The sequence below is a fragment of the Oryzias melastigma genome, linkage group LG1 (assembly GCF_002922805.2).
Source record: "Oryzias melastigma strain HK-1 linkage group LG1, ASM292280v2, whole genome shotgun sequence".
Classification (NCBI taxonomy): Eukaryota; Metazoa; Chordata; class Actinopteri; order Beloniformes; family Adrianichthyidae; genus Oryzias; species Oryzias melastigma.
The window spans coordinates 30878567-30899548 of NC_050512.1; the positions used below are offsets into that span (position 1 = coordinate 30878567).

General features: G+C 42.5%; 2 protein-coding genes and 1 long non-coding RNA gene across 5 annotated transcripts in view; 1 reads left to right on the plus strand and 2 right to left on the minus strand.

Annotated features, from left to right (window-relative positions):
- Window positions 1-20982, plus strand: part of LOC112157183 (B-cell receptor CD22) — an 821740-nt gene that overhangs the window by 235139 nt on the left and 565619 nt on the right. The window lies entirely within an intron of this gene.
- Window positions 198-1991, minus strand: LOC112157184. Its single transcript, XM_024289791.2, has 4 exons — window positions 1850-1991; window positions 1539-1626; window positions 1406-1460; window positions 198-1265 (listed from the first exon to the last, which is right to left on the minus strand). Exons 1-4 carry the CDS (start codon window positions 1956-1958, stop codon window positions 1206-1208), a joined length of 312 nt encoding a protein of 103 aa, XP_024145559.2. The 5' UTR covers window positions 1959-1991; the 3' UTR covers window positions 198-1205.
- On the minus strand, window positions 3684-12079 carry LOC118597880. Its single transcript, XR_002921100.2, has 3 exons — window positions 11540-12079; window positions 4110-4355; window positions 3684-3824 (listed from the first exon to the last, which is right to left on the minus strand). It is a non-coding gene; the product is annotated as an uncharacterized LOC118597880 (long non-coding RNA).

Genomic DNA, 20982 nt, shown 5'->3' on the forward strand with positions numbered 1-20982 from the left:
CTTTCTGTTGGTTACATTTGATTCATGATGTTGCAAGAAGAGCTTTACCTAAAGATCACTTTCATCTGTCCAAATACAGCCTTCAAAAATTTAAATTCAGTGAGTTTTCTTTTAATTCTTCCTGACTGAACATAAAAAAAAAGCGCATTAAATTTTTGAATGTTTTATGATGTTATTCAATTTTTTTTAGTAATAGATTTTTTTTAATGTTTTATAGTTTTATTTTATTTTATTTCTACTGTTGTCGAGTAAGCTGCTTGCCATTACTGAATTTCCTTCGGGTTAAATAAAGATTCTATTCTATTCTATTCTATTCTATTCTATTCTATTCTATTCTATCTAAGCGCTAAATTCAAAACACCTCAAAAGGTCTCTGAAATCCACAATAAAATATAATAAAATGTCTGACACTTTGACGTCCCAGCAGCATGTGGGAGGAGCTACCACCAAATGTTTTCGCTACATGGAGCGGTGTCTGTATATATCCTATGAATAGAAGACACGTCTTGACAGGGCAGCGTACATTACATACTACTACTAAAACACGCGTTAAAAAAATGTTTCTGATGACCAATTCATCGTTTTTTATGCTGCTTTTTCTGGGGATTTTGAACCTTTTTGCTTGCCATAACTTTGTTTCCCTGGTGTTGAACAAATATAAAATTCACATCTCTGCACATTGACACGTAAATCTCCTTGACACAATAGATTTGTGATAAATCAAAATTCCCTTCGTAAAAGATTAGGCTCATGTCAGGAATTTCCAGAATTTTATTTTCTGTAATACAATTTTCAGCATCATCAAACACCCAAAACAGATTTTTTAAAAATAAAGATTGACAAGCACAACTCAATGAAATAATTCTGAAAGTGGCAGCTTGTTGCTTCATTCTTCATCTTCTCAGTGTTCATGGAAAGTAAATGATTAACCTTCTGAGCAAGGACTATAAAATTATTGATTCGAATTAATGCTCATGAGTTAGCAGCAGAACTATTTCAAAATAAAGTTTTTTTAGTCTGCTGGAAGCTTTACCAGATAATTTTCAAAATAAAAGTCACATATAAAAGTAGTAAAAATAGAAAAATATTTCACTTCAAAAGTGATCTTTGTCTTCATGAGCGTCCCGTCTTCTCTTTGCTTTGACTGGATCCATGTTGGAGTAGAGAGGATCCTCCTGCCTCTTGGTGAAGGTCACACTGGTGAACTAAAATTCAGTCTCACCCTCTGCTGGATGTCTGGATGTTGGACCACCACCTTCAAGTTTCTGAAGATCAAATGAAAATATGAATCTTTAATAGTCGAAAATAGAAGTTTAAACAAAAATGATGACATGATGTCATTTAAAAATAATCACAGATGACAGAATGAAAGATCAGGGAGGACTACGTATGGAGAAAAAGAAACCTGATCATCTTCATCTTGACTCCTGATGACTGAGGATTCTTCTGAGGATCTCCTTCTATACAGAGAAAATGATCAAATCAAACACAATGTGACTAAATCAAACCTTTAATCCTGCAGGATTTGATCCACTCACCTGAAGATCTTCAGGAATAAAACAACCAAGACGATGAGAGTCAGGAGAGCAGAAATGATCAAGCGTATGACGACCATCAACACTGAACCTGAGGAAGACATTGAATCCAAGTCAATAAGAAATCCCAGTGATGATGATCCACTGTCAGGTAAAAATCTCATGTTGGTTCTTTGAAAGTTCTCCAGTGTCTGATCAGTCTGTGGTGATCTTTAAGATGGTCCTGTTGGAGGTCTCTTCTGTCTCTGTGCTGCCTTCAGGGCTCGCTGCAGCACGGCAGCTTTTGTTTCCTGTAGACGACATGATGAACTGACCTGATCCAACAGACACTTGAACAGTGGAGTTCTGCTGGCCCAGTTTGTTCTGAGCCACACAGATGTAAAGCCCTCCATCTTCTGCTGTGATGTCACTGATGGTGAACATTTGTTCTTCTGATTTAGGAGAGTCTTTGTTCTCCTTGAACCAGGTGTAGTTAGCTGGTGGGTTAGCATCACTGCTGCAGGTCAGAGTCACTGAACTGCCCTCCAGGATCTCAGGAGGATTCACAGAGACAGAGATGTTCTTTGGAGCATCTGGAGACAAAAGAGGAAAGTTGGAAGATTCACAAACACAAAACTCTTCTATTCAAACCTTCATTTTATTTTATCCTAAAGAATCTTCTAGTAATGAAAACTCAACAAAATCTCCTTTGTTATGATTTATTAGGCAGTGTTAAATAATAAAAACAAAAAATAACTCACATTTCACCTCCAGTTTAAAGTCTGATCTTTTCAAACCCAGCTGGTTCTCAACTTCACAGAAATAATCTCCAGAGTCTGTGGAATGGATGGAACTGAAGACAAACTGTGGAGATCCAGAGATCATTTTCGGGTTTAACTTTGTCTCCTTGAACCAGGTGTAGTTAGCTGCTGGGTTAGCATCACTGCTGCAGGTCAGAGTCACTGAACTGCCCTCCAGGATCTCAGGATTCACAGAGACAGAGATGTTCTTTGGAGCATCTGGAGATAAAAGAGGAAAGTTGGAAGATTCACAAACAGAAAACTCTTCTATTCAAACCTTCATTTTAACTCTATCCTAAAGAATTTTATAGTAATGAAAATTCAATAGGATCCACTATGTTATGATTAATTAGGCAGTGTTAAATAATAAAATAAAAAGAACTCACATTTCACCTCCAGTTTAAGGTAAGATCTTTTCAAACCCAGCTGGTTCTCAACTTTACAAAAATAATCTCCAGAATTTGTGGAATGGATGGAACTGAAGACAAACTGTGGACCTCCAGAGATCATTTTAACATTTGAATTTCTCTTCTTGAACCAGGTGTATTTAGCTGCTGGGTTAGCATCACTGCTGCAGGTCAGAGTCACTGAACTGCCCTCCAGGATCTCAGGAGGATTCACAGAGACAGAGATGTTCTTTGGAGCATCTGGAGACAAAAGAGGAAAGTTGGAAGATTCACAAACAGAAAACTCTTCTATTCAAACCTTCATTTTTTTCTATCCTAAAGAATTTTCTAGTAATGAAAACTCAATAGAATCCACTTTATTATGACCTATTAGGCAGTGTTAAATAATAGAAATAAAAAGAACTCACATTTCACCTCCAGTTTAAAGTCTGATCTTTTCAAACCCAGATAGTTCTGAACTTTACAGAAATAATCTCCCGAATCTGTGGAATGGATGGAACTGAAGACAAACTGTGGACCTCCAGAGATCCTTTTAACATTTGAATTTCTCTTCTTGAACCAGGTGTATTTAGCTGCTGGGTTAGCATCACTGCTGCAGGTCAGAGTCACTGAACTGTTCTCCAGGATCTCAGGAGGATTCACAGAGACAGAGATGTTCTTTGGAGCATCTGGAGATAAAAGAGGAAAGTTGGAAGATTTATAAACACAAAACTCTTCTATTCAAACCTTCATTTTAACTCATTCCTACCAACAAAAACACGGAAAAAGAAAACTCAATAAAATCCACTTTGTTATGATTTATTAGGCAGTGTTAAATAATAAAAACAAAAATAACTCACATTTCACCTCCAGTTTAAAGTCTGATCTTTTCAAACCCAGCTGGTTCTCAACTTCACAGAAATAATCTCCAGAATCTTTGGAATGGATGGAACTGAAGACAAACTGTGGACCTCCAGAGATCATTTTAACATTTGATTTGTTCTCCTTGAACCAGGTGTAGTTAGCTGCTGGGTTAGCATCACTGCTGCAGGTCAGAGTCACTGAACTGCCCTCCAGGATCTCTGTGGGGGGATCCAGTGATACAGTTGGAGTTTGTGGAGCATCTGGAAAAGAACAAGAAAACTTTATTTTAAGGAGAAATGGACAAAAACATCTGAAGAACTGATGTGATATTGTATCATTGATTATAAATTATCAGTTTATTTGTAGATCAATTAAATTGAGTCTGTTCATAAACATTAACATTAATACATTTTAACCAATAGACTAAGTTTCATCTCTTGTTATAAAATATTTTAAATACACCAAAACCTAATAAACAGAAATCAAGTTTGTTCTGTTTGTGCAAATGGTTTCATGTTTGTGTTTTACAGAGTTTGTGAACTCACAAACTTCAGGACTTTGATCCGTCTTTGAATCTCTCAGAGAACAAGAGATCCTGTCTGTGGAAGAATTCCAGCTTCTGTACAGAAACGTCTGACTGGTTTCAGATTGAATCATTGATCTGGTTTCTTCTCCATTTATGAACCAGACATATTCCTCCAAACCATCTGGATCACATTTGTTGAAACAGTTTAGCTGAACGTCTGAATCTTCCTGCTGGACTGATGTGGAAACCAGCAGAACCTGGAGGTCTGGAATGTGATGAAAACATGGATGTTAGTGAAAGTCTGCAACAGCATCAAGGAGACATTCAGTTGAAATGTTCAGAACTTCAGGAAGGAGATCAGAGGAGATCTTCAGCTCCCTGTGAGCTCAGGAAGAGTCTTCTCTTTGTTCTCTGGAAACACTTGGAGGCTTTTGAACTTGGGAAGAAATCTGTGCAGGTCAGTGACAGATTTAGAAGAAATGATCTGATGGACCATCACAACTCAAACTAAACTTTCAACAAGTTACCGTCTGAAAGAGCGGCCGTGGTGCATTGGTAGGGCGATCAACTCCTGATCGGAAGATTGCATGTTTGAATCCCGCCTTGCCCACCCGTGTGTCAAAATGTTCTTGGCAAGACACTTAAACTGAATTGCCTCTGGTGGAAAGTTGGTGCCAGTGTTTGGCAGCGGTGACCCCACCAGTGTGTGAATGGGTCTGTGACTGTGAAGCACTTTGGGCCCTGCAGAGAGCAGCAGTATAAAGCTCTGAGCAACCTTTAGCGCTGGTGCTAACCCCAAACAGGGCGAGCCCAGCAGTTCCTAGCATTAGCTTATGTGCTGGAAGGCAAATGAAAGGAATGAATCACAGAAACAAAAATTATGATGTCATTAAATGTGGGCTACTAAACATTAGATCAATTTCCTCAAAGTCCCTGTGAGTCAATGAATTAATTAATCATAATAAACTTAACCTGCTAGCTCTAACAGAAACCTGGCTAAAACAGGATGATTATGTTAGGCTGAATGAAGCAACCCCCCCTAGCTATAATAACTATCAGAAATCCAGGATTTCTGGGAAAGGAGGTGGGTTAGCAGTAATTTCAGAGTCATGCTTACACCTTAACATTAAAGTTAAACACATTTATAATTCCGTTGAGAGCATTGTATTGTCTATAAATATCCCAAATAGAAAGACTCAAAAAGCAGTTTTATTTATAATTATTTATCGCCCTCCGTTTTCTGAATTTTTATCAGAGTTTTCTGAATTTTTATCAAATATTATTTTAGATTCTGACAAAATCATAATTACAGGGGATTTTAATATTCATATTGATGATTCAAGTGACTGTCTTGGAAACGCATTTGCGGCTTTAATAGAAAATGTTGGTTTCACACAAAATGTAAATCAACCTACTCACTGTCACAAGCACACCCTGGACCTTGTTTTAACTTATGGAGTTGAGATTAGCCAGCTGAATGTCTTTCCTCATAACCCCATACTCTCAGATCATTTTCTAATTACCTTTCAGTTTATACTAGAAAACGCTACTGCTCCTATAAATAAGAAAGAGCTTAAACGAACATTATCTGACCGTTCTGTCTCCGAATTTATACTCGCAGTCCAACCAGTGTTTAGTAACATGTTGGATAAATATTCTCAGAGGATTTTAAGCCCCGTTGATAATGATCAGTTTGTCAATGATACCATGCAAGCCCTCAGAGGAACACTTGATGCTGTTGCCCCTCTGAAGCTTAAGCTTGTTAGACAAAACAGAGTAGCACCGTGGTTTAACGCTGAAACACGTTCCCTAAAACAAATAACTCGTAAATTAGAAAGAAAATGGCGCCGTTCCGGATCAGAGCACTCTCTGAATGCTTGGAAATGTAGCCTCTTAAGTTATAAAAAATCCCTGCGTAAAGCGAGAACTCAATATTACTCAATTTTAAAAGCAGAAAATACAAACAATCCAAGATTTCTCTTTAGTACTATAGCCAGGCTGACCAACAGCCACAGCTCAATTGAACCACATATTCCTGCTACTATCAGCTCTGAAGATTTCCTTCAATTCTTTGATAATAAAATCTCAAATATTAGACACAAGCTAAATGTGGTTATTCCCACTATCAACCCAAAGCAGGCAGAAGTTGTAGAAATAAAGGCATCCATAGAAACGCCTGTAACATTAGACTGCTTTACTGCTGTGGACCAAGCAGAAATAGCATCAGTTATTACGTCTTCTAAAACCTCCACTTGTCTCTTAGACCCAATCCCCACTAAACTTTTTAAAGAAATCTTTCCTCTTAGTAGTGAACCCATATTAACCATAATAAATACCTTTCTAGAGACTGGTTATGTGCCTCAGTCTTTTAAATATGCGGTTGTTAAACCTCTCTTGAAAAAACCCAGCCTGGATCCTGACATTCTAGCCAACTATAGACCAATATCTAATCTCCCATTCATATCTAAAATCCTAGAAAGAGTTGTAGTAAAGCAGCTGCAGTGCCACCTACAGGACAATAGTCACTTTGAAGATTTTCAGTCAGGGTTCAGACCTCACCATAGCACTGAAACTGCACTGGTTAGAGTTACTAATGACTTGCTATTGGCTTCAGAAAAGGGACTAATCTCTATTCTTGTCCTGTTAGACCTCAGCGCAGCTTTTGATACCATCGACCACAGCATCTTACTCCAGAGACCAGAGCATGACTTAGGGATCAGGGGATCTGCCCTCCAGTGGTTTGAATCCTATTTATCTGATAGATACCAGTTTGTTCATGTAAATGGACAGTCCTCTAGGCGCCCCCTAGGCGGTCGGGCACACCGGTGAGTGATTCTTTCCCTACCTTTGAAATGCCCATCAGTCTGATGATCAATGATAAATGTATCACAACCAGAGCCATGACAGATTCAGGGGCTCCTGGAAATTTCTTTGATCTGACGTTTGCCTATAATAATGCTATACCTCTGCTTCCCTGCAAATTGCAGGTGGCAGTTTCAGCCCTAGATGGACATCCCTTGGGTTCCGGGAGGATCAAATTTCTCACACCAGACGTCCAACTATGTGTTCAGGACTCTCATCTGGAGACCATCCGTCTATTTCCTATCAACTCACCACGTTGTGCAGTCATTCTGGGGATGCCATGGCTTGAGACGCATGATCCCACCATCATCTGGTCCACCAAAGAAATGTGTTTCACCTCTCCCAACTGCCTCAAGAACCATCAACAGCGTCAGGATTGGTTCAACAAGGAGGGGTCCAGATGTCAGGTTGCCGCCACAGAATTAACCCTGCACACCCTGACGGGACCCTCCGACTCGATCCCTTCCCAATATGACGACCTCCAGGAGGCATTCAATAAGCAGCACGCCACGCGCCTGCCACCACATCGGTCCTATGACTGTGCCATAGAACTACAACCAGGAGCCGCACCCCAGCGGGGTAGAATTTTCCCGCTTCCTCAGCCAGAGACCGAGGTTATGCAAAAATACATCGAGGAGGAATTGCAGAAGGGATTCATACGGCCCTCCACAGCTCCAGCTTCAGCTGGATTCTTTTTCGTTAAGAAAAAGGACGGTGGCCTTCGGCCGTGTATTGATTTTCGTAACCTGAACGAAATTACCATTAGATATCGTTACCCATTACCTCTAGTCCCAGCCGCCCTAGAACAGCTACGCCAAGCACGTTACTTCACTAAACTTGACCTTCGAAGTGCGTACAACCTCGTACGCATTCGTGAGGGAGACAAGTGGAAAACCGCTTTTTCCACACAACCTCCGGACACTATGAATATCTGGTAACGCCCTTCGGACTATGTAATGCCCCTTCGGTTTTTCAAGCGTTTGTTAATGACGTTTTCAGAGACATGCTCAATCGCTTTGTGATAGTTTACATAGACGACATCCTTATATACTTTCCCTCCTTTGACGAGCACATCTTCCATGTCTGACAGGTCCTCCAACGCCTCATCGAGGACAACCTGTACGTTAAGGGCGAGAAGTGTCAATTTCACACCACCTCCATCTCCTTTCTGGGGTACGTCATTGGTCAACAGGGCGTAGCTATGGATCAGGGTAAGGTAGACGGCGTTCTTCAATGGCCACAACCCACCACGGGGAAGGAGCTCCAATGCTTTCTCGGCTTTGCAAACTTCTACCGTCGGTTCATTCGGGGTTTTAGCATTGATGCAGGCCTATTAACCTTCCTACTGAAAGACGCAACTAAAACACTTCGTTGGACTCCAGAAGCTTCATCAGCTTTCCAAAGGCTTAAACAAAGCTTCTCTCAAGCACCGATTTTGCACCACCCCGACCCCACTAAACAGTTTATAGTGGAGGTGGACGCTTCCAACACTGGGGTTGGTGCCGTCCTGTCCCAACGTCACGTGTACCCTTGTGCATTTTTCTCCCGTAAGCTATCCAACCCCAAGCGAAACTACGAGGTAGGAGATCGCGAATTACTCGCCATGAAGGATGCGTTTACAGAATGGAGACACTGGTTGGAGGGTGCCGCAGAACCTTTCCTGGGTCTCACAGATCACAAAAATGTAGAGTACATTAAGACGGCCAAGCGGTTGAACGCATGCCAATCTCGCTGGTCTCTATTCTTTTCACGCTTCAACTTTCAGGTGACCTACCGACCTGGCTCAAAGAATGGAAAAGCAGACGCTCTGTACCGACTTTACGAAGCCAACCTGGACTCACCTGATGAACTTGCACCCATCCTGCCCAAGTCTGGCTCCAGTGCAGTGGGACATCATGACCGTACTCAGAGACATTAACGCGGCCAATCCTCCACCTCCTTCCTGTCCGGCTGATTGAATGTATGTTCCACCCAGCCATCGTCAACAGGTGTTACACCTGGTTCACGATTCCCCGACAGCAGGACATCCAGGTATGGCAGCCACCCAAACACTTGTACATAACTCATTTTGGTGGTCCACCATGCTGGCTGACGTGCCACAGTTCGTCACCGACTGCGCCGTCTGCCAATCATCAAAATCTCCAAGACAACTCCCGGCAGGACTCTTGCAACCACTTCCTGTGCCCCGACGCCCCTGGACTCACATAGCTGTGGACTTTATCACTGATCTACCCTCCTCACAAGGTAACACAACCATTCTAACTGTGATCGACCGATTCTCAAAATCCTGCCGTCTGCTACCACTCCCCAAGTTACCCACAGCCATGGAAACCGCAGAGCAGCTACTCCAACATGTCTTCCGGCACTATGGACTCCCGGAAGACATCGTCTCGGACCGGGGACCCCAATTCACGTCTAGGGTCTGGCAGGCATTCTGTAAGGGGCTCAACATCAACGTCAGCCTCACCTCCGATAACCATCCACAATCCTACGGCCTGGTGGAACGTCTCAACCAAGAGATCACCAGGTTCCTACGTTCATATTGTAGCCAGAATCAGAATGAGTGCAGCAAGTATCTGGTGTGGACTGAATACGCGCAGAACTCCCTCAAAAAGGCATCCACCGGCCTCACACCATTCCAGTGTGTCTTGGGCATCCAACCTCCCTTCTTCCCCTGGTCTGGAGAACCATCTGAACTGCCTGCAGTGGATGAATGGTTCAGAGGGTGTGAGGAGACGTGGAGAGCCGCTCATATCCAGTTACAACATGCTGTACGTCGGACCCAGGTCGGGTGGGTCCTGCCTTGGGTCCTGGCCAGTGGGTCTGGCTCTTCACCCGGGACCTTCGCCTAAGACTTCCATGTCGAAAACTCAACCCCAGGTTGGTAGGCCCTTTCAAGATCATCCGTCAAATTACTCTTGTCTCATTCCGCCTGCAGCTTCCACCAGAGTACTGAATTTCCCCTACGTTCCACGTCACTTCTCAAACCCGCCAAAGGACCCAGCGACAAGACCCCAGACTCAGGCTCCAACGAGCTTCCCCTCATCATAGACGGCGAGGAGGCGTATAGAGTCAACGCCATCCTGAACTACAGACATCGTCGGGGACATCTACAGTACCTCATCGACTGGGAGGGGTACGGTCCTGAGGAACGTTCCTGGGTTGCAGCTGACGACATCCTGGACCCAGCTCTCATGGCCGACTTCCACCTGTGACCATCCTGGGCGTCCACAGCGTCGGCAGCACCCTCGCTTCCGGAGCCACTCGCAGGAGGGGGGCTCTGTCAGGATTCCCTCATCAGGCATCACATCTGACCACCAGAGGGAGCCCTCACCTGAGTACTAACACTGCACTCCCTCTCCACTCTCAGCAGTCTCTCCCTCAGCTGTTTCCATTCTACCTCATCACCACCAGTATATAGTCTGCCTGCTGTCACCACCTCATTGCAAAGTCTTGTACTGCCTGGCATACATTTCTGAGCGTTTCTCCTTGTTTCACCTCCTGGTTTTAGATCTCTGCCTGTCTCCTTGGTTACCTGCCTGCCTCCTGCCTCGACCCACGCCTGGACTCTGACCACGCTTATGTCTTGCCCTTGTCCAATAAACCATTTGCTTATGGATCCAAACGTCCCTGCCTCTTTATCACACATTAAGACCTGGATGACAATTAATTACCTCCTCCTAAATCCAGAAAAAACTGAGGTCATGATACTGGGTCCTAAACACCTGAGAGATGCTCTCTCAGATAGTCTCCCTGGATGGCGTAAATATTGCCTCCAATTCTACAGTCAGAAACTTAGGGGTTTTACTTGACCAGGATTTATCATTTAAATTTAAATTTATATATATTTTTAGATTCTCTATCATGGTTATTATTGAGATCAGCTCTGGGGTTCTGTTCTCTATTCTCATTTACTTCTCCTCTCTTCTATTCCTTATTAACTATTGTATTTAGTTCTCCATGCTTTTGTTGGTGCAGTTCCATTCACATGTTGTTCTTCTTCCCCACTCTCCTCTGGGGGGCGGGAGAGATTTCAGATCCCAGGTGGATCGCCCACGCTCCAAACTCTTGGCCGTGGACCACGCCCCCGACACCATCCTGCATGTCTGAGTGAGAGTGATTCCTGCTGGGTCGTCTGTCCTCCTTCTCCTGGTCGTGGACTGCACTTCTGCTTCATCTTGACTATGGACTTAATCATCACTAGTCCCTTACCTCTATCTGAATTGTAGAAGCTAATCTTTCTTTAACAGTTCTGGGATAGGATCTCTCCTTCATATGGGAATCCCTAAGGCTTCTTCTTTTTTCCTGACTCAGGTTTATAGGAGTTTTTCCTTACCAGGAGGGGGGGTCTAAGGGCAGGGATAACCAGTTTATTTAGTCTTAGTTTTTAACTATTATTCATATTTTGAAGCCCAATGAGACAATTTTCTTTGTGATTTTGGGCTATATAAATAAAATTGAATTGAATCGAAGTATATTCCATTAAAAAAAACAACTTTGGTGACATTTTATTTATCAAAAAGTCACAAACGTCAAATATTTTATATCATTTAGTTCATATAAATATAATTAATCTGTGAGTTTTACCTCCAACAGTTAATCTCACTCCAGGTTCTCCGATGTAACGTCCAGTTTGATGGTTTGTTATGAACATGAACTTATAAACTGCTGAGTCGCTCTCTCTCACTCCAGAGATTTTCAGATCACAACTCTTTGAATAACTGCTGTAAGTCACTTGATCTTTGTATTCTGGATCTTCTTTCAGATCTACAGGTTCTCCTTCAGTTCTAATGAACCAGAAGCTTTTTTCAACAATGGTGCTGACTCCATTTATAATTTCTGGATAATCATATGAGCACCATATGAACACAGTTGATCCTTTATCAGCACAGATGTCAGTCTCATGGTAGATCACGTTCCAGTCTGTCTGACTCTTCACAACTGAAACATAGAAATCATCAGAAAAATGTTTATATTGGTGTGTAGATTTTACACACAAACAAATTAGATTTACAGTTACACAAAATTTTGTTCAACAGTTAACAAAATGAGTCAGTTTTCACAGTTTTTATTAGTTTTGTATCAAAATCACAAAAAGAGAAACATGAGGATGATTGACTGACCAGCTCCAATAAACAAAAACAGAGGTATAAAAATAAACTAAAAAAATAAATAAATAACTTCTATGATTGTTTTAAGAGTTACAGTCACTTCAAGTTTTTGTTGAAACAAAGTTAAATACTGAGTATATTCAGACAAACAGATTTAAATTGAATGTAATGGAAGACAGTGTGTTAATATGTGTGTTTGCGGGTGAATGACTGTGGATGCAAAGATTTTTATGTCTGCAAGTAAAGTAGTATAGGGAATCAGCAACAAAGTAAGCTGAGTAAGAAATTGTCAGGAACTTTGGCTCTTATTTTAAAAACACACAATGACAGAATGAGAGGGGGGGGGGATGATCAGCCTCTCCCTCATTCTCACTCAAGGTGCAGGAAGAATTCAAACATAACAGGATAAAATGAATAAATGCCAACAAGTGTTAAACAGTCAGACAACAAAACACATTAACGAAAACCAAAACTTTAATCTAATCACAACCTGAAAGGCAAAAGAAATATTACCCACAATTCCCTGTGGTGCCAGACCCGACAGCAAGGCCAACGTGCCTGCGACCATCACTACATAGCCCCCTTCTGAAGGGTCAGCCGTCCTCGGCGACCCAACCATCAACCACAAAGTCATTGGGCAGGACGTCGGCTTGAACACACTGGTCGTGTACAGTCATGTAAAGTTGCACTGGGTTCTTGCCCATTCGAGTCCACATTGGCAGGTTCACCTGCTGTTTCAATAGCCTGTGGAACAAGGGGCTGGTAAGGGGCCAGCCGGTCCTGATGAAGCACCACAGCTTGTCCTCTGCCTGGGACGCGCACCCTAAAAACCACATCTGTCAGTCGGTGCACCACCTCACCTGGTCCCCGCCAACGGCTGCTCAACTTGGGAGAAACTCCCTTTTTCCGTTCAGGACAGTCACCCATGCTCTGTCACCAGGTGCAAACTCCTGGCCTCGGCAGCGACTGTCGTAAGCCCTTTTCTGCCACATTCCAGCACCAGCCTGCGCGCAAACCCAGGGCTCCCTTGAAAAAGAGGTTTTAAATCTCAATGGGATCCACCCCTGGTTAAATAAAGGTTAAGAAAGAAAATTCATGGATTTCATGCAGCCGGTCCTTAAGTCGGCGACAGTAATCCATTTCGCTTCCGTCACAGATAATGGATTCAGGTGGCGCCCCAAACACCAAGTCCACTGGTGTCCGGAGCTCCTGTCCAAACATAATCGCTGCAGGCGTGCACTGGCTTGACTCCTGAACTGCGGTACGATAAGACCATAGAGCCAGAGGCAAAAAAAACGGTCCCAGTCCCACTGGTGACGACTGGTCAAGATGGCCAGCTGCGTGGCCAAGGTGCAGTTAAAATGTTGAAAACCTGAGATTCAAAGTTTCTGCCTTGATCGCTGTGGAGCTCAGCTGGTGCCCCAAAGCGAGTAAACATTTCTTCGACCAGTTTTTCAGCGGTGGTAGCAGCACTCTTATCCGGGACCGCATATGGCTCAGGCCACTTAGTGAAGTAATCCACCGCCACGATGACATAGCGGTTCCATGCTTCACTCACTGGAAATAGGCCCAAGACATCCACCCCGACCCTTTCCATTGGCGCTCCTACGAGATACTGTTGCAGTGGTGCCCGTGACTGCCCACATGGTCCTTTCCGTGCTGTGCAATCATCACAGCAGTGGACGTGCATCTCCACATCTCTGCGGCATCCGGGCCAGTAGAACCGTCCCCTGAGACGACGTAGAGTCTTTGTATTCCCAAACATGGCTGGTGCGTTACAAAGCCCGAATGGCATCACCCGGAACTGCCACAGACCTTGTCCGATGGTGAAAGCGGTTTTCGGCTTAGCATCTGGGGCTAACTCTACCTGCCAGTACCCACTCCTCAGGTCAAGGAAACTGAACCAGCTGGATCCTGTGATCCAGTCCAGAGCATCATCGATCCGAGGGAGGGGGTAGGAGTCCTTCTTTGTGACATTGTTCAGGCGTCTGTAATCCACACAGAACCGCCATTCTCCATTTTTCTTTTTCACTAAGACAGCTGGTGTCGCCCATGGACTACTGGAGGGCTCGATAACTCCAGATGCAGCCATCTGCCGGATCATGTCCTGTACTGCCTGCCTCTTGGCTAGCACAAGTCTATGTGGGCGTAGCCGGATGGATGGAGCTGAGCCAGTGTCAATGTGATGTTGAACCAGCCCTGTCTGCGTACAGACCTCATCTTTGGCAGCAAAAATGTCCACAAAATCTTTAAGGATATCTGCAAGTTGCTGTTGTTGTTGGGGATCTAAGTCTTTGCTGCTACGTTGCAACAGATCATGCACTGCTTTCATTATTTCTGGAGATGTGGTGATAGTAGAAGCTGCACTCACCAGTGTCACAGAGATGCTTGGTGTGGCCCTGCTAGTGGTATGAGTCATTCCGGCTTCACCACTTTTCATCCTTCCACGCTGAAGTGCCACGGTCTTGGTCCCGAGAGTGATGGTTGCTCTGGCAGCATCAATACAAGCCAATTCATGCATTAGGTCCTCTCCTCCCAACCGAATCCGCAGCAGCTTTCTCGCTACCAGCCCAGCTTTTTCTCCAGTCACAGTCATTAGCTGGGTGCCAGTGGGAGTCCATGAGCCAGGGAGAGAATCAGTGGTGTCTGGCAAAACACCTGGCCGCACAAGAGAGATGGTAGACCCGGTGTCCACCAGAGCTTGACAATGTTGATCCTCCAGCTCACAGCTCAAGTAAATTCCTCTGGTATAACCAAAACGTCTAACCAGTGTGCATCTGCCTTGGAGGGGTGTTAGTGAATGGGATGGCATCCCCCTCATCTGGCCATCCCGTTGTCGTTTCCCTTAGGGGAAGCTGTACTGGTCTTTGGTGCTGGTGCAATGCAGTTGCGTGTGATATGTACAGGCTCGCCACACAGGTAACAGGGATCAGAAGAACGGTGGGGACGCCGGGTGGCCAATGAGCGACGCTGAGATGGCTGCGATGCAGATGATTGAAATTTCTTCCTCCTCCTCCTCATGGTCAACCATCCTCACACAAGGTTGAGTGCCGGGCACCGCATGTGAGGTGGAGAGAATGGCCTTCGCACGTTCTCCTTCCCGTATTGCTTTCTCCAGGGTTTGGGGTGTGGCCAAACAGACCTGTTGCCGGAGTCGTTCAGGAGTGAGACCCTGTAGAAACGCATGGAGAGCTAACTCTTCCTGCGCTACTGTGGAAAATCGGGGGTAGCCTCAGCGAACATGTAGCTGAATGTCTTCAGCTAGGGCGCCCAGGCTCTCTCCATCCTGACAGCGGCGCCTGTTCAGCTGCTCTCTTTTGTGCGTCTCAGATGAGCGCTGCCCGAACCGTCGTTCAAGTGCGATGGTTAGGGCACCTAGGTCCCGCTCCTCTGCTGGGGCCAGGTTCAATAGTATCTGCTGCGCCCGTCCCTCCAGGGCCAGCGCGAGGTGAGTTGCCGTTTCCTCTTCTCTCCATCCATTGTGTGTCGCTGCAATTGGACAGTGGAGCGAATGCGGGAAGCGGGTAACAGGAAGCGCGGGACGGAGAGCGAGGTACCGAAATGAGCACAGACTATGAACTGAAACCAAAGAACCGCTTTGGCACCAGAACCACATAAAACCCAATTGGTTCCCCAACAGATCAGCGGCTTTCGCTCCCGCGGTGAAGCTCATTCGCTCCATAACCCCGAAGAGATGCTGCCGGGTTGCCAGTTTGGGTCTCATCAAAACATCAAAAAAAGGAAAAAGATCTCCTAAATTTATTTCCCCCTCGGATTAATACTAAACAGAGAACCTTCAAGCTGAACCACAGAGACAAAAATGTTGCGGAAGCAGCACACAGCACTCTGTACCGGGAAAATCTTTTAAGAATAGCCTAACCATAACCAATAAATAAATTCCCTTAACATCATATGTGTCTTCCATTCATTCTAAGTGAGATATCCACAGACAGAGCTGGTAGCTCCTCCCACATGCAGCCGCAACGTCAGGAACACATTTGACAAGCAGAGAACTCACCGCACAGTGAAAAAGGGGTGGGGCACGAGAATTTGTCATGCAAATAACGTTCAGTGTATATGCACCATAAATGTTCAACATTAACATGGCGATTTGTAAATATGAGCTAAAATGTCAGAATTAAATAAAGTTACAAAAGTTTAACAAAGAATGTAGCCACAAGGGAGCCCAAGCCAGGGTCTCATTGTGCCGGTCCCAAGCCCGGATAAATACAGAGGGTTGTGTCAGGAAGGGCATCCGACGTAAAACCTTGCCAAATCAAATATGCGAATCAGACCTACGTGGAGGAAACTGATTCGCTGTGGCGACCCCTGATGGGAAAAGCCGAAAGGAAAAGAAGAAGACAAAAGTTTAACAAAGATTGTTTACAGTAGAAATGAAAGATGAACTCAGAGATTAAATTCAACCACAAACAGCTCAAATAAAATCTTTTACACAAACAGTGAGTAAAGCAGAAGCTTGAAGAAACTTCAGGAGAATTCAGAGCTGCTGCTCTGCTGTCCATCCATCATCCATCCATGATAAATGTTAGATTTTTACCTGAAAAGCAGCAAAGTAAAACAACAAATCCTCTCAGAGCTGCAGTCAGACTCATAGTGTCTCCTCTCTCTGGTTCCTTTCTCCACAGAGTTCATGTGTTGCAGAAAATGCTTTAAGAGAAAAGATTGTGGCTTTTTATCACACCTTCTTCTGTGATCGGAAATGAGTTCATATTGTTAGAAAAACCTCTTCCTCTGTCTGTCAGAGTCATTTATATTAATAGAAACAGAGATGTAAAAGAAGATAACGCTGTTCTTTCAGCACTTTTGGCTTTAGTTATAATTAAGGCTGGGCGATATGGCAGAAAAAGAAAATCACGATTTTTTTCAATTTTATTTCACGATTTCGATTTTATCACGATTTCTTTCAATTAATTCAAATTGACAAAAAATTAATTATAATGATTTTAGTTGAAAGAAGTAAACACATTTTGAACAAATATTTATATTTATACAAATTTTAATTTCAAATGTATTACAAGTATTGATATATATTACTGGATTGGCCTTTGCCTATTCAGTGCAATACATAGACAGACGTGCGCAGACGCCATCGTTATGATTGAGTCATGGCAGCAGAACGCAGCTGTTTCAATGGAGGACAAGCAGACAACAACCCCAAAAATCGGGCTAGCTCCCTCATTTCTTAACCGATTTTTACAAATTATGCCTCGAATTAAAGCTTAGAAAATGATTGATCTTGAGGTATATTTAAATATTTATTATCTATTAAGATTAATCTGTAAATAGTGCAAGAATTGTGCCTTCTACTGCTACAGATAATGCATTGCTGTCAAATGAACAGCTTCTAAATATCAGTGAGTTTTTATTTTGCCTTTGTGCTAAAATCCATATAACAGAACTTGTAAATGATTGTCACCCAAGACCAGAAATGAGGGAGATTGATGAGGTTTATAGCATGAATGACTGATAAAGTTTAGTAACAACGTCCTTTCCTTATTAAAAACATCTCAAAGTGCTTAAGAATAATAATAATAATAATAAAAACACCCTTTACCACATTTTCAAATGAAACTAAAACTTTTTTTATCTTTGGATTAAATACATGGTTAGAAAAGAGGAAAAAGCCTTCAGCTAGCAACTTTAACTGATACAAAACACATTTTTTAAACTTTGATGATAACATCAAATACATCTGCCAAACTGTTAAGATTCAAAAAACGGAGATAATAGCAGTAAATGTTGTGGCAGGTTAAAGTTTACATCCACAGCTCCTTCACTAACATCTGCTCTCTGCTGTGTTTATGTCACTGAGCAGAAAGCTAGCGTTAGCATTAGCGTTGTTTATTCAAGCTGGGCTTTCTCCAGTCCGTACGACCAAGAAAATTTTGTTGTCAAGGTTTTTGAAGTCGATTGCAAAACACTGAGTCTCCTTTTGATAATTCTTTTTGTATTTTTTTGAACCTCTGCCAGTCACTCAAAAAGACTCGATCCATAATGATAGCGCACGTCTGTCACGCCGTATGTCACGTGACTTCCAATCCAGCCCTAGCTACAATCATTACGTACTTTCTTAATTCTAAGTTCCTCCAACTTTTAGTTCTGGATGCTGGTTGGATGTTTGTGGATGTTAACAATCTTTGCTGAATGAATGAATTAATGAAATGTTTATTTCAAGGGATCAGGAATAATACACGAAAAAAAACACACATCACATTGAATCACATCTACATCGCTTGAAAGGGAGTGGGAGGAAGCAAATTTATATAATCCCACCCCAGCTCGACCATATAATTTTCTCTACATGAATTATCAATATTCGGTCCAGGAATTATTAGCAAATATTTATACTCAACAATAACAGATTCAAGTTATAAAGGATCATTAATACCATTTATGTAATCAAATTTCAAACATCCACAGACAAATCATTTATAATAATCAGAAACGATAATCTAAATATTCTTACTTAAAAAGATTGTATTGACCAAAGAAATATTGTAATAATACGAGAAGTAATGAGTAAGAATTATCTTCATTTGTTAATGCTAAAAGAGTTTTAAAATATTCTCATTAAAAAAAGACATTTGTGAAGATTGTTTACATCAAAGAATGATTATAATAATACAAAAGTAATACGTTGAAAAGAAAAAAGATCAGTAGTTTGAGCAGAATTAATGCTACATCACAGTTTAGAAGCGCTTTAAGGCCACGTAATCGTTCTTCATTGTTATTACTGACAGACTGTGAAGTCATCATTTCAAGGGAATTGTGCTCGAGTTCTGCCGCTCAGAATCAGGTCAAAGTTCACATTCAGCGGTTTCTTTAATTCACATTTTGCTTCAATTAAAGGTTCAAAAATGCTTAATCCCACAGTCCTCAAAGTCGTTCATGGATTTTATTTCCAGAGGCTTCATTTGTTCCGGTGGTCCGAGTGGTTTGACAAAGATTCTGGAGTTCTGGATCCATGTTGATCCTTTTGAGTAGAATTCTCGTGCGCTTCGCCAGATTAGCATGATAATTCAAGAGATGATCATTAAGATAGACAGCTGTCCCCATCGGGTGTTTGCGTTGTTTCATCAGAGCTATCTTGTGCTTTCGATTCACAAACCTGATCAGGATCGCTGGTTTATCCGTATTCTTTCTCAGAGGAAGCGGATGACAGACCTCAACAGTGTTTAGGTCCAAGGAAATCCCTTTAGACGCAAGAAATACTCCAACTTGATTCTCTACAGTTGCATTAGCATCCATCACAGCTCCGTTAGCTTCCATGCTAGCGCTGGTAGCACCAGGCCGCACCCGGGGTTGTAGTTGAAGTCTGTGAGAATCACATTATTCATCAGTACTTGTTGATCCATGTCATGTATTCTTCTCTCCAGGAGATCTTGGCGATTATCTCGTTGTTCATTACGTGCCTTTTCTTGTTGGAAATCTTCCATGAGTTGTAACAGTGGTGATAGCATAGCTTCAGGCTCTTGCAGAGATGATAGTTTAGCCTCATTCAGAAAAGCACTGGAGAGTTTCCCTTGAATGTCCATGAATGTGATTTTGAGCTCCATCAAATCGGCTTCAAAGTGTTTCTTTTGAGTCATGTTCAACTCTCCTTGTTGTGGTTATTGTTTTGCAGTAGCTCGGTGATTAAAGTCGCTTGTGAGCAACTTTAAAAGACTTTAAAAGCCAAAGAGTTGAGGAGAGCTGCAGACATGCGTCTGCTCGGAAACGGAAGCCACATGCTCACTCTGCAGGCTGGACAGACGGTTCTGATGGACCTCACTTTCACATCAGGATGTGACTGAAAAGGAGTTCTGGCCCAGCTCCAACAGAACTACCTACAAATATATACTGTATATAAAAATGCCTTTCTGGTTTCTCACCCTAAGCTCCGCCCTCCCACAGAGGCCTGAAAGCTTTAAGGCTTTCAAACGTCTCAGAGAATCTGTATGTCAATAAAAAATACATTTAGTCCAGATTTCAAACTGATTTCCTGTCATTTGAGGGACAATTTTTAGCAAAGCTGCATATTTGATTACAAATTTGTGTCAAAATTGCAGTTTATTGTTACAAGCAGATACTTAGATCTCACAGACAGACAAAGTTAAATATAAAAGTAACTTTTGTAGACACAAAAACATTAAAGTGTGAGGAGAGAATGTGACCTCAATGAGGGAAACCTCTTCTGTTTATAGATGTGTGAACGTTTGAAGTGGAGAGAACACTGATGCATGCAACTGATCTGTGGTCTAAGGTTGCAATAAAACTTTGATGTTGAAGAATCATCTATTTTTTTATCTTCCAAAGTTGTTTTTCTTTTCTTTTAGTTTAAGCAATTCTAAATAAATTGATTTAATCAAGTAAATATAAATGAATTATTTTTACACAAAAACCCAAAAAAAAATGTCAACCTTATGGGTGAGATTTTAAATGTTAATTTGTTTTTTCACTTGAATTAACATTAACAATTAACATTTCCTCCTTAGCTGTGTCTCTGAGGCTTCTCGAGTTTTATTTTCTTCATAAATGGATGCAAAGTCTGAAATTTGTCTCTGAAAACATCCGAAAGTACCAACCTGCAGACAAGATGATCAGTATTTCTGCTCTACTCCAGCTGATCAGAATCGTAGTCGGTGGAAACATTTTTTTTAAATCACCATCTTCTCACATGTCATTTTCAGGAACAACTTGTGTTCTTGTTTTACATGAAGACTTTTTTTCTGCTCCACAGAGGAACAAATTCTGCTTTGGAGAAGACCAACCTCCACTTCCAGCATGGAGTGGAGCTCCATCCACCATCTTGTCTGCAGCAGGGCGCCAAAGCTTCTTCTTCTTCTTCCAATAAGTTCCGGCAGGCTGTACACTGATGTGTGTAATGCTGCCCCCCACAGGTTTTCAGTAAAATTTAAC

Bases quoted from the DNA above. Each gene is read 5' to 3' on its own strand.
- LOC112157184 (XM_024289791.2), bottom strand. From the start codon at position 1,958: ATGTTCACCATCAGTGACATCACAGCAGAAGATGGAGGGCTTTACATC. The intron at 1,627-1,849 runs GTCAGTTCATCA...TGTCTTCCTCAG, and splicing joins TCAAGTGTCTGTTGGATCAG to GTTCAGTGTTGATGGTCGTC. The intron at 1,266-1,405 runs GTTTCTTTTTCT...TTTGATCTTCAG, and splicing joins GTCAAGATGAAGATGATCAG to AAACTTGAAGGTGGTGGTCC.